General features: G+C 37.3%; 1 protein-coding gene across 2 annotated transcripts; it reads right to left on the bottom strand.

The window, feature by feature from the left end:
• Positions 1 to 1535: 1535 nt before the first annotated feature.
• Positions 1536 to 10553, bottom strand: LOC107103099 (filamin-binding LIM protein 1-like). Of its 2 annotated transcripts, none has more exons than XM_015402624.1 (8): positions 10341 to 10553; positions 9778 to 10144; positions 7259 to 7398; positions 6418 to 6514; positions 6167 to 6336; positions 3568 to 3746; positions 2390 to 2510; positions 1536 to 2285 (listed from the first exon to the last, which is right to left on the bottom strand). In XM_015402624.1, the coding sequence occupies exons 2-8, from the start codon at positions 10118 to 10120 to the stop codon at positions 2175 to 2177; spliced, it is 1161 nt and encodes a 386-aa protein (XP_015258110.1). In that variant the 5' UTR covers positions 10121 to 10144; positions 10341 to 10553; the 3' UTR covers positions 1536 to 2174. The 2 variants fall into 2 exon arrangements, with proteins under 2 accessions (XP_015258110.1, XP_015258109.1); XM_015402623.1 differs by having other exon boundaries at positions 1537 to 2285; positions 9778 to 10148; positions 10341 to 10548.
• Positions 10554 to 12772: the final 2219 nt, after the last annotated feature.

Below are 12772 nucleotides of genomic sequence, written 5' to 3'. Positions count from 1 at the left end.
GTTTCCAAAGCAGAGCTGGAGGAGGGGTCTGAGGAGAGGGGAGTCTTGGAATCCCTGCTGAGACTCCTGTCCCTGTGACACCGTCCTGGATATGCAGTAGGCCTTAAAAAGGGGTAAAAGGAATTTTAAATCAGTCATTTATTCTAAATATTAAGAATTTTTATAAGAACTTTTTTTTTCTCACAGCAACTTTTTTGGCTGATTTAAATGATAGATTATAAAGAAAACACTATTAATCCCTAGCCCTTAGCACAATAAGCTAAAACCTAAAATATAAAATTGGTTCTATATATTTTTTACCTCTTTACATCTCCTGTTTTGTTAATATTAACAGTTTTTTTCTGTTAAGTTGTTGCATAAGTAGAAAATATTAGGGAAAAATGTACAGTATTGCAAATATCCTACAAGGCTTTTTAGAAGGCAACTAAATAAAGTACAATCAGATAAAAGAAGAAAGTCTCATGCATGTCTGTTGCTTGTTTCATTGTCCTTCTTTAATTTGATATAGCACATGCATGAAATTATATTTCTTGTGCTTGATACACTCTTTGTACCTTCCAAGAAGAACAGCGTCTATTTTGAGGGACACATTGTTCAAATTAAAGGAGACAGATGGACTGGTCAGAGTCAGACAGGAAACCTGAGACTTCAAATGACAACACAAGAGACCACAGCTCAGGAGTGATGGTAAATCCACAAGACGGTGCTCACTTTGTTCCCTGCAACATTTGCTCTAAGAACATTTTACAATAAAAGTATGAATAAAGTTGTAAGACAAATGTCTGAAAATACTGAACACATACATCCTTCCAGAATTTGAACTTTCTATATCTATTATAAAGTGTTGCCCATTTTTCTACTATTCAGTTGTAGAGGAAATCCAATACATTTTCAGTGTTCTTTCTTTTGTTTTCCCTAGGTTTTTTTATACATGTAATATATTTTAAACAGCATTTCAAGGTAGGGACGTTGGAGCTGTATCACTATATTCACTTAAAGGTACAGTGGAGGATGTTCTTTTTCCAGGTGGATCATCAAAATAAGCGGTCCTCCTAATTGTCACTCATTCTGTTGATATGTTTATGTAATGTTTATGCTCGTCCCTATTTTCACTTACCCATGGTGAGTCTGAGATAGTGGGAAAAGGGTACATTTTCTGGAAAGTAAGCTTGTACGATCGATGCAAACAGCAACTTTCTAAAAGAGCGTGCACGAGGACAAATGGGCTTGTGCATTCTCTTGCACACATTTAATAGGCATTGCCTCTCGGGAGCGGGTACAGGGACCAGTGGAGAGGGCCGGTCTTATTAAAAATTCTCAAAAATCCTCGACTATACCTTTCAGGATGCAAAATTTAATAAATGATTATCCTGTACTTGGATAAAATATGGATTAAAAAGACAAATAAGAAGAACAGAAATGAACATGCAAAGATACATTTGTGAAATTCCGTAAAATTCCAAAAACTTAGTCATCATTAGAGTAACAAATATAAACAGAAAAAACAATTTTTTCTTAGAAAAAGATTTTATTGTTTCCTTTTTCTTTATATATTTTAACAGACCAGTCATTCGAGAAGCTATTGTGTGATATGTGCTTTAAAGATGAAACTGAAGAAGAAGCAGAGACATTTTTTTTTTAACAATTTGACACATCGGGGGGGATACTATCACAGAAAAAATGCTGGATTTAATGTTTAGCAGCTTGCCTCTAATTTCTACTCTGATTTGTCTCCACCAGTTATTGAATTATGACTTAATATAAGTACATACTGTGTGCAACATCTTGATTGCATGTGTTATTTAATTTGATTTATGAGGCCTTATGTAATTTTTTACTTCAGTTTTTCTATAAATGAGTACAATATTTTGTTATTTTCGTACAAAGCTGAGTGAAAGCATGATGAACCATATTCTACTAGTTTGTTACAAATAGTTTTTGCAAAGCCAGTTGCATAAATATGTTCGATGCATTTCTATCTCTAGTACAGAGTGTAAAATTATTAAGTATAAAAGAAAAGTAGAATTCTCTTTTCCAGAAAGCCAGATATATTGAAAAGTAATTAAATGCTCCTTTGATATAAATCATTATGATGCATAAACTCCTGAAAAGGCACATGTCTCTCATTTGTTTGAATATGGAGTGTTTATTGCTTTCCGATAGTTTGGCTTATATTACTGCTGCACGGACACCAGGTTCACATGGCAGGCTTTGCACAACAATTTCCCCTCCAATGGATGGCAGCCATGCTCGTTTGGTTCAGGGGAGAGCTGGATGCCGCAGACCTGCAGACAAGATGAAAGTCATGTCGACCGCAGGATAATGTGCTTGTGTGTGTTTAAACATTTGCCAGTAAATCCTTATAGGAAACTGTTTGCAGAACACCCACCTCACATCTGTAGCAGTTCTCATGGTAGGAGTGCCCCAGACACTCAACAGTGTAGCTATCAGTACCATCTTCCTTAGGAATGATGAGTTGGTCACAGGCACTACACTTTGGAGCATATTTCCTGTATATAAATGATTTTCAAGAAGAAAATATATGTGATGTGTTTAGAAAAGGATTTTAAATATTTTCAAGTGTTTACATAAATTTAAATGGCTGTTTAAAATGCCCACACAAAATAGAGAATGATTGGGATGTTATTTAAAACAAACTCTGAATGGATTGCATTCATGTGTGTTCACAGCCCCTTAATTGGAAACAAGGAAAGTTAGTCTGACCGTATACAAGCTTTCAAGTTCTCACACCCCTGAGTCAATACTTTGAAAAAACACCTTGGCGGTCCCTTTGGGTTTTCCTCTTCCAACTTTTAACATGTAAAAACTAAAACTGATATCTATAGCTCCAGCTCAGTCTGATTGGATGGAGAAAGTTTTTGGATGTCAATTTTGAGTTCATAACACAGCAAACCCAGCTTGCATTCTACTTATTCGGACTTCCGGTTTAAGTAAATTTGCCTGGTCTTTGCAGGTTTGCTGTTACACTTTACTCACTCAATTTATAACTGGTCAAGCAGGTTACTGTTAAATGTTTAAATCTAGATATATAGTTTTGAACTTTCTGGGGCGTTACTTGGTTTTTAAACTGCTGTTTTTATATTATCCACTACTTTGTCTTAATCTATATACCATACAATACAATTCACATTTTTTATGAAGCACATTTAAAACAGTATTCACCAAAGTTTTGTATGCTGATGAAAACTGAAAGAAAATGCAAAAAATAACCCTTTACAGCTCTAGCTAGGAAAAATACAAGAAAACTATCAAAACTAAATAGATAAAAAGATGGATTAAAAAAGTCTCAAACTTGGTTAAAAGCCGAGAAGAAAAGAAATACTTTTATAAAACGGCAAGTTAGGCAACCTTGTCTGATCTCTCAATTTCCTCTTTGGTTTTAAGGACAATTGTGTGTATGTGTGTGTGTAAAAAATGAGAAGTATTTAAAGAGAGTTAATACTTTGCAATAGACTGGAATAAAAAAAACAAAGCAACAGCAACTAAACAGAGCAGAGTGTATACTGCATTTTCGTTGCTGTTTCTACTTGCCATCATTGTTTATACCTGTAGTAGTCCTGCAGGCAGTACACTTCACCGACCTCCCCCTGAGCAAAGGCCTGTGCTCCTATTTGCTGCTTACATGTTGTGCAGGTAAAGCAGGATGGATGGTACGTTCTCTCTATTGCACGGATTATCTGATCTGTAATAACTTCCCCGCACGACCAACAGAGCTCCAAACTGGCCTAAAACACAGAGAAAGATGCAATACTGACTTATTTCAAAGGCCCAAAAACGTACTCACACTTTACCGGTATAAAAATAAACTTATTCAGTTGTTATACCTTAAAAGACTGTTGAACCAAATAGCAACATTGAAATGAATGACATACAAAGTATTCAAATTAAAAGGAAAAGAGTTTAAATTTGTATTAACCTTACATTTTTCTAATTCTAATCTGCAGGGTGTGAATGAATTGTTGGACCATAAAAACATCTAGAGGTGACAGACAGAGCTGTTTCTTCAGGAAATGGAAACAAATCCAGCAAATACTCAATACAGGACTTAAGAGATGCATCATCCCTCACTAGATGTCTCTTATAAAGCAAGTTTTTATCTAAACTTCATGGGTATTGATATGCTGGCAAAAATAAGGTCTTTTAAATTTTGATATATTTCGTAATGCTCATAGATTGAGTGCAAATTTTTGTTTTTTCTTAAATACATAAGATTTAAACACAGTAATATATAGTCGACTCCCCCCAAACATTCTTAGTAACGTAAAGCATATCTGTCAGAATTACCCTCTTTACAGTGCCTTGTGAAAGTATTAGGCCCCCTTGAACTTTTCAACTTTTTATCACATTTCAGAATTCAAAAATAAAGATATTAAATTGTAATTCTTTGTGAAGAATCAACAACAAGTGGGGCACAATCATGAATTGGGATGAAATGTATTGGATATTTTCAACTTTAACAAATAAAAAACTGAAAAATTTGGTTTGCAAAACTATTCAGCCCCCTTGAGGTAATACTTAATCGCACCACCTTTTGCTGCAATTACAGCTTCAAGTCGCTTCGGGTATGTCTCTATCAGTTTTGCTCATCAAGAGAAATGTTGCCCATCCTTTTTTTCCAAAACAGCTGTCGCTCAGTCAAGTTGGATGGAGAGCAAAAAGCAGTTTTCTGTACTTTCCACAGATTCTCGATTAATTTCAGTTCTGGACTTTGACTTGGCCATTCTAACAACTGGATGTGTTTTTTTGTGAACCATCCATTGTAGATTTTACTTTATGTTTTGTATCATTGTCTTGTTGAAAGATAAATCTCCGTCCCAGTCTCAGGTCATTTAAAGACACCAAAAAGGTTTCCTTCCAGATTGCTCCTTTGGCCTCTTTAATCTTCCCATCAATTTTAAGCACCTTCCCATCCCTGCTGATTAAGAGCAGCCCAGACCATGATCCTTCCACCACCATGTTTGACAGTAGGGATGAAGTGTTCAGGGTGAGGAACTGTGTTGCTTTTTGCCAAACATAACATTTTGCTTTGTTGCCAAAAAGTTAGACTTTGGTTTCATCTGACCAGAGCACCTTTTTCCACATGTTTGCTGTGTCTCTTACGTGCCTTGGTCAAAACTTTAAACAAGATGTTATATGGATAGAAAATTTTTCTTCCATAAAGACCAGATTTGTGCAGTATATGACTGTTTGTCCTAAGTAGGAGTCTTCCACCTCAGCTGTATATCTTTGCAGTTCACCCCGAGTGATCTTGGATATCTTGATTGTATCTCTGATCAGTCTTCTCATGGTTTGACCTGAAAGTTTAGAGGGACAGCCGGGTCTTCCTAGATTTACAGCGGCCTGATACTCCTTCCATTTCAATATTATCGCTTGCACAGTGCTCCTTGGGAGGCTTAAAGCTTTGGAAATCCTTTTGTATTCAAACCTGGCTTTAAACTTCTCCACAACAGCATCTCAGACCTACCTGGTGTGTCATTAAGGTCAACATTGGATCATTCAGAGATCCTCACTGAACTTCTATAGAGATATTGCTGCACTGAAAGTAAAGGGGCAGATTCATCTGGCACGCCCCACTCTTCATTTATTTTATTTGTTTAAAAAGTTTAAAGTATCCAGTAAATTTCATTCCATTTCATATTTGTGTCCCATTTGTTGTTCATTATTCACATTTCTTTTTAAATATCTTTATGTTTGAAGCCTGAAATGTGGCAAAAATTTGAAACATTCAAGCACAGCACTGTAGGACAATGTAGATATCTATTATATCTATATGGTATATGGAATATGGAAATCAATAACAGATTAGTATTCCATGTAGTTAAGTCAACTTTTAATTAATTTAAAGTGAAACTAAACTGTGGAACAACATCAGCTCTGCTTTCAAAGAAGTCCTGTAAAACTGAATTTTATGCACCTAAAGCCTCTCTGTGCAGAGTATGCATGCATGTTTAAACAACTCTAGGTTGAAGTAAGGTGAGTGTACATGCATTATGTATGTCTGTGTGTTGCTAATTGAAAGTGGTCCTTCACACGTCCCCATTTGCAAGTAAAAAAAACAATGATCCCTCCCCATAAATAATTATTTGTAGATGATGGGCTAATTAATTTCTGTACATGCAGGTACGGAAAATGTAAGATTAGCTACCTGATAGCAGTCTTCACAAAGTGGGATGCCTGCCTTGTTGTAGTAATGTTTCCCAGCCAGGGGAATGTGGCAGGATCTACACTGGAAGCAGCCCTCATGATAAATCCTGTTCAGGGCTTCTATTGCAGGTTCAGAAAGAGCCATAGGTTTCCGACAGAAGCCACACAAATCTGTAGTAAAAACAAATAGTAACATTATAGTCAGCTGATAATGCGTGTTGAACTGAAAGATTAAAAAGAAAATCTTTCTACCTTTGCTCTCTGTGGTCATGTCATGACTGTTTTTGTGAATAGCAATAGCCTCGTCATCACCATTTGAGCCTATGGACGGTGAGGAGGCAGCATGCACCTAAAAATTCAATAAATTATGGAGAATTTAATGTTTCAGACAGACATGATTGTAAGAAATTAAGATTGATAGAAATGTATTTATCAGAAAGCATAATGTGACCTTTAAGCTATCTGGTTCTTATTTCTGCATTTAGCGTTTAGGTTTTACCGTAGCATCATCCATATCTATTGACTAGATCTAGTTCAGTGTGGAAATGTTAAACCATTCTGCTCTGAACAAAATAATGAAAAAGTCAAATTAAGACTATTCTTAATCTCTTCTATTATGTATGAAAAAATATGCTTATGTCAAAATCAAATTTTAAGAAATTACCGGTATTTGTCCTTTCTTTCAACAATAAATGACTTGATTTTGATTCTTTAAAACTGTGGATAAACAGATTGTAGACCTGCAGGAAAACCCTGACAAAGAGTAAAATTGCAGGAAGAGTTTCAAAGTAAAACACACGACCAGTGAAAACAATGACTCTTCTGTTGAAAATCCTCCCCTCTTTCTCATAATTTGTTTAATTTTATTGAGTTTAGACAATAGTAGAACAAAGGATTTCCCACTGAACAGAAATAGACTGGGATATAGGTTGTATGTGAAAAACATTTACTTTTCTTCTCAGTTTGCTTATTCTATAACCCAGTGTCTGACTTAATTAAGTCTTTTTGAGGATTTAACCCCTTCCTTGAACAAGAGTAAATTATATGTGAAATTTGAGATGATTTGTACAGTACATGGGATGGGATGGGATACCTCTTTGTTGGAAAGTGACTGCTGGTGGGGACTCGGTGGATCAAGTGAAGATGTTAGGCATGGAGGAGGTGGAGGGAGTGCTGAGTCCTCAGAAAATGATGAAGGTAGCACATCAGGAGGAGGAGGGGGAGGGAAGAGCTCTGTTGGGGGAAAAAATAACTCTTAGATTTTCTGCATAGAAGAAGCAAAAAATATATATTGGGAGTTTTGAACTGTTGTGGATTTTTAAATATGTGTTTTTGTTGTTTATATTTTTGTCTTTGTCTGGAGAATGCAATTATCTTTTATTTATTTTTTTGGTAGAAATAAAACAAGACAATTATTATAATTCATCCTGAATTTTAAAGCTTGAATTTCACCTCTTGAAATTTCAAATTACATAAATAAATAAATACACATTAAATAATTAGCAAACATGCTACCCTAATTAGCATTTTTGTGCACAACGGTGCAGATTTATTTAATTCTCCTCCTCAGAATTTACAAAAATAAGAAATGGAGAACAACAAAAAAAAGTGAATCAGGGTAGAATCCATTGAGGTTTCTAATATATTTGCATGTTGCTCCACTTCTGTCATCAAACTAAACCTTGCTGATTCTATATCGGTCTCATAGCTGAAACTAATTTCAAATCTGAAAGTATTTTCTTACCTTGAACTTTTTCACATTTTTCATGGTTTAAACAGAAAATAAGCTTAAAGAATACTTGATGTTGTAGACATAAAAAAAAAAGATAAATGAAATAAGAGAAAACTCCCTAAAGGAGTTTACTAATTAGGAAAAAGAGCCCCCCTTTGTGTAATTTAACCTTGTTATAAATACAGCTGATTTTTGAATGCCTCAAATGTTTGTTAAGGAACATTATGGATGACACAACATCATAAAGATAAAGGAGTCCATCAGAAAGGTCAGAGATAAGCTGTGGACATTTCTTTAAGCATTGGGTATTTCAAGGACATTTCAGTCCATCATTTGAAAAGAAAGACTATGGTATACCAAAAGGAATGAAAAAGGTTCATACACATCCTGAGAAAGTTGAGGACAAGAACGACAATGCAGATAACAGAAAAGGGCTGCTCACCTAAACTGACAGGTCAGTCAGTCAGAGTAATTGTTCCTAATTAGCTGCATAGATCCAAAAAATAGAGAAAAAAAAACCCCTGAAAATGTATCTTTTTATAGAGAAGCAGAAAGATTGTTGGATTGTTAAAAGGAATCTGTTTACCATAAACAATGTAGGAAAGCTGGCAAAAAAACAAGTGGAAGAAGCTGCTCTTGTCAGATGAAACCAAAACTGAATGTTTTGTCTATCATGTAAATTACTATGTATAGAAGGAAACGCTAACACTACGTGTTGAACACGCCCACCTCAGCGTGAAATATATACACGGTGCAGCGTCATGCTGTGGGGAGAATTTTCTTTAACAAGGACAGAGAAGCTGGTCAGATGTGAATGAGAATGGAGTTAAAAACAGGGAAACTCTGGAGGAAATCTTTCAATACCAGAGATTGGGATTTACCACCCAGCAGGAAAACAGCCTTTAGCAGCCCCTCCTCACCTGTAGAAACTCTTTGAGTATTCATCAACAAACCAGCTCTAGTTAGGTACAAACACTGGGGTGATCCGGCCCTTCCAGTGGGTTGGGTTCTGTATCCTAACATTTGCACTGTTGAATACTTAAGACTATTCAACAGGCTTAAAACGTATTTATCCATATTTGTTTTCTCATATATTTTGATTTTATGTACAGCTCTTTAATCACATCATATTTCTTAAAGGGTCATATAAAAAGGTATAGGTTGATTGATTGATCGATTTATTCATTAACGTACAGCCATAAACCCAGAGATACAATGGAACTGACTAGTCCACACTAATGCACAGACATGTATTAGTGTGGACTAGTCAAAGTTCTGACCTAAATCCAACAGAGGATCTGACTCCCAATGAGAAAACTGAACTTGAGCTGTTTTGCAACGAAGAATAGGTACAAAACATTAAAAGCTTGTGAAGACATACATTAGAAGTTTTACAAATATGCTGCCAAGTTGTTTTTTTTATTCAGGCGGGATAAATGTAATTGTGTCCCACACATTTCTAAATTTTATTTATGTAAAGTCTCTTGAAAATGATCTCCTTTCCTCTTACTATGTCACAATTAGTACTTAATTAGGTCTTAATACAGTATTGGCAAGATATGCTGGGGTTTGAATGGAAAAAAGAAAATTCCAACTTAGTGGTTTCTAACCAAACAAAGTATGTTTCAGCCTAATCATGTCTGACTTCCTGGCTTCAGAAATCTGAAGAATACTTCATCTTATTGTTTACAGCTCCCGCTGCAGCCAATAATTAGTTTGGACCGAGCAAGAGAATCCCATATATTGCAGTTAATGCCTTTTAACATTTTTCTGTGGAGATTACCGGAAGAGGCGTGTATTAGAAATCTCAACATTTTAACCATGGGATACAATGAAGGCCCATAATGAAAGCATTTTGAAGAAAACTCTGTAATGAATACCTGCAGATCTCCCGTTTGTCTCCTGCACCTCTGCTTTCGGTCGTCTTGTTTGGGCAGGTTGGGGTTGACTCTGTGAGTCTGAGGCTTTGGACCGCGGCCCTTCATGAGTCCAGTGTCTGTCGTGGGTGTGAGGTGGTGACTGATCCCCTGTTTTATGCCTGAGAACAGCAAGGTTGTCATCTTCGGGGTTGGCTCTGGCAAAGGTGTGCTGTCTGTTTGGAGCCGAGCTACTCTGCGTTTGGAGGGCAGGTTTCTTCTGCTGTGTCACTGTGGCTCTGTGAGGGGACGACAGCGTGATGAAGACGGAGGAGACCATCCTTTTTTGGGGAGCTGCTGATGCCATGGTGGAATGAAACCCTGATAAAGCCTGACTGAATGACAGAACAATTGTTATTACTAACAGAGATCAATGTGTTTCTGTCTTGACTGCAGTGAACGCCCTCAGTCAACATTAAAATACTTCTAACTTTCCTCCTGAGAAGAATAATCACACACCTTCAGCTTTTATGACCTACAATGAATGGTTCAAATGAAAGAATCTGAAACATCTGGTTCCTGCTTACCTGGAACAAATGCAGGCCTTTATCTTCTTCTTTTCTTCTTTTCTGCTCTGTGTGTCAATTTTTCTGTTTTATTTTCACTCCCATGAGCTGCCTCTGAGAGAAGACTTTACTCTGGTGGCAAGGGGCGCCTATCTACAGAAAGCCACTCCTTTTTCCTCCTCTATCTCCCTCCCTCTCCTGCTTTGCCGTCTGCCGACCCCTCCTCCTTTCTCTGGCTGAATGACAATCCTGCCTCCCTCCTGACCATAAAAAGTGAACAGCTAATCTCTGGCAAAGTGCAGTAAAAAAAAGAGAGAGAAAGAGAAGGAAAAAAATCATGACACATCCATCCACTATGAAAACTTGGCAAGCACTGGAACGCTCATACACCGACTCAGAGGCACGTACACTCACACAAAAGTTGTGCAATGTACAGTTTAATCAACAGGACTGTTTCTACAGTGTCATAAAAGTTTTTTTTTTTACCCTGACGTGGACAAGCAGAGACACACAGCCAACTCCCACTATGTTATCTATCAGCATACCATCCGGATTTGACTGTACCTGTGTTTCTGAGCTACTCTCTACCTCCAAGTGTCCCATTTTTCATCTCCTGTATAGCTCTCCCTTATTGTCCTGTTAACCTTATTTTCACTACCTCCCTCACTGGGTCTGCCTGATTTTTTTTCTTTTTTCTTCTTCTCCCTCTTTCCTTCTTCCCTTCCCCCACATTGTATCACTTTTAGTCTTTACACACTATCAGTATCTTGTGGCATTAGCTGCATTTGGGCCCCCTGCAGAGCTCTAAATTGGGACACATAGTTTGATAACAGATGTGGAATTTCAAAGTTTTTCGTTGAAGTTTCTGGTGATCAGCATCTGTTTCTATGCTTTCAACCAGAGCTCTGTGACAAATCAGTTGAGAGAAAGATGTGTGGAGTGATCAAAAAGCTGTGGTTCTTCGTTGGGCCGAAGCGAACATATCAGGGTTGCTGATAAGCAAATATTATGACTACTTTCAGGAGACTGTGATGTCATTTCCTTCCCTTTAAATCTAAAAATGGATGCTAGAAACCAAGTTTTCTCGATGTATGTGCAAAACTGGGGCAGTGCGGTGAGGGTTAATAGCAGATGGCAATGAAGAGAGTGATGGGGGTCTCTGTTGTTCTAGCTCTGTGGAAAGGAATGCTGCAGTGATGTCACGGCTGCAGGAGGGAGCATGCCCACGGATGATACAATCCCAGAACCTTCACGCTCCTCCCCCTAACAGCAAAATTCTTCATTAAACTGTGTGAACCTCCTTCTTTTCCTTTAGTTGCATGACTTTGATTTTTTACTTGAGGCACAGTATATCATTTTACCTTTAACCCAACATCCATAAAATACTAAAATGATAAAAAAAATCAAACATTTACAGAAAACACCAGGTCAGATGGCTATCTCTATAGTTATGCTGCTATAGACTTAGACTACTTGAGGACATAAGGACATTTTTTCTGCTTCATTCTATCTCTATTCTCCAATTCTGCAGTATTTGTTGGTTCCACCGATAACTTTATGCTCCCTCTGCTTTTTCTCATCATAGTAACTTCATCTGGTCTGTCCCCGTTTCGCTGTGACACCATCCTGGATTGAAACATGAGCTGGCTGCTGCCATCAAAGCCTTTGTTAATAGATGTTGGAGCTTGGCCCGTTTTTTTCAGTGAAGTCCTGTTTCTTTTACTATGGCTAACTGTAGGTGCTCTCTTTCATTCCCTGACAAGAGAATTGGCTCGGAGCTCATCTGCCTGGCTGCGTCTTTCCTAGATGGATTCACCTGTGGAGCTAGTTAACATTAACCTTGAACCAGATTTGGCCTCGGCAGATGGCCGCTCACACTGAGACCGGTTCTGCTGGAGGTTATAAGCAGAACTTCCCGTTATAAGGGAGTTTTTCCTCTCCACTGTCATTACATACGTGCTCATAGTGAGGCAAGCTCATCCAGGATGAGCATGTCTTGCAAGTCAACGACTTGATGCAATCAAGTCGTTTTCCTTTATGCAAACCTTAAACCAGTCTGTCTGTATTGACCCTGTAATGTGCCTTGAGATTATATGTGTTGTAAATTGGTGCTATATAAATAAACTGAACTGAATTGAACCAGTTGAGATCATAAGATCGTATTTCCTGGAGTCCAAGAATTTGAATGATGCAGTTAAATCTCACTGTCCATCACATCTGATTGAGGAAAATGTAAATAGGAAAGTAGAATAAGCAAATAACTTTTCTTTGGTTTCTATTGGGGGAAAGGTTTCCTCAACTGCTGATCTTACTCAGCGAAGTCTGTGATTAGTTTTTTTAAACACTTATTTCAACGAATTTCCCAAAAGAATTTAAACTTCAAATTGAATAGATAGCATCTGGGAACATCAGTTTTAAAGTCTTGCCCCAGATTCTCAGGTGGATTTTGGTCT

This window comes from Cyprinodon variegatus, unplaced genomic scaffold (genome assembly GCF_000732505.1).
Source record: "Cyprinodon variegatus isolate N-32 unplaced genomic scaffold, C_variegatus-1.0 Scaffold1377, whole genome shotgun sequence".
Taxonomy (NCBI): domain Eukaryota; kingdom Metazoa; phylum Chordata; class Actinopteri; order Cyprinodontiformes; family Cyprinodontidae; genus Cyprinodon; species Cyprinodon variegatus.
The sequence above is the reverse complement of the archived record's forward strand: the minus strand, read 5'-3'. Positions and strand labels throughout refer to the sequence as shown.

Excerpts from the sequence above, each read along its gene's own strand:
- LOC107103099 (XM_015402624.1), bottom strand. The coding sequence starts at position 10,120 with ATGGCATCAGCAGCTCCCCAAAAAAGGATGGTCTCCTCCGTCTTCATC. Across the intron at positions 3,747-6,166 it reads TTTGTGAAGACTGCTATCAG|GCCAGTTTGGAGCTCTGTTG; the intron begins GTAGCTAATCTT and ends TCTGTGTTTTAG. Across the intron at positions 2,511-3,567 it reads TGCCTGCAGGACTACTACAG|GAAATATGCTCCAAAGTGTA; the intron begins GTATAAACAATG and ends ATTTATATACAG.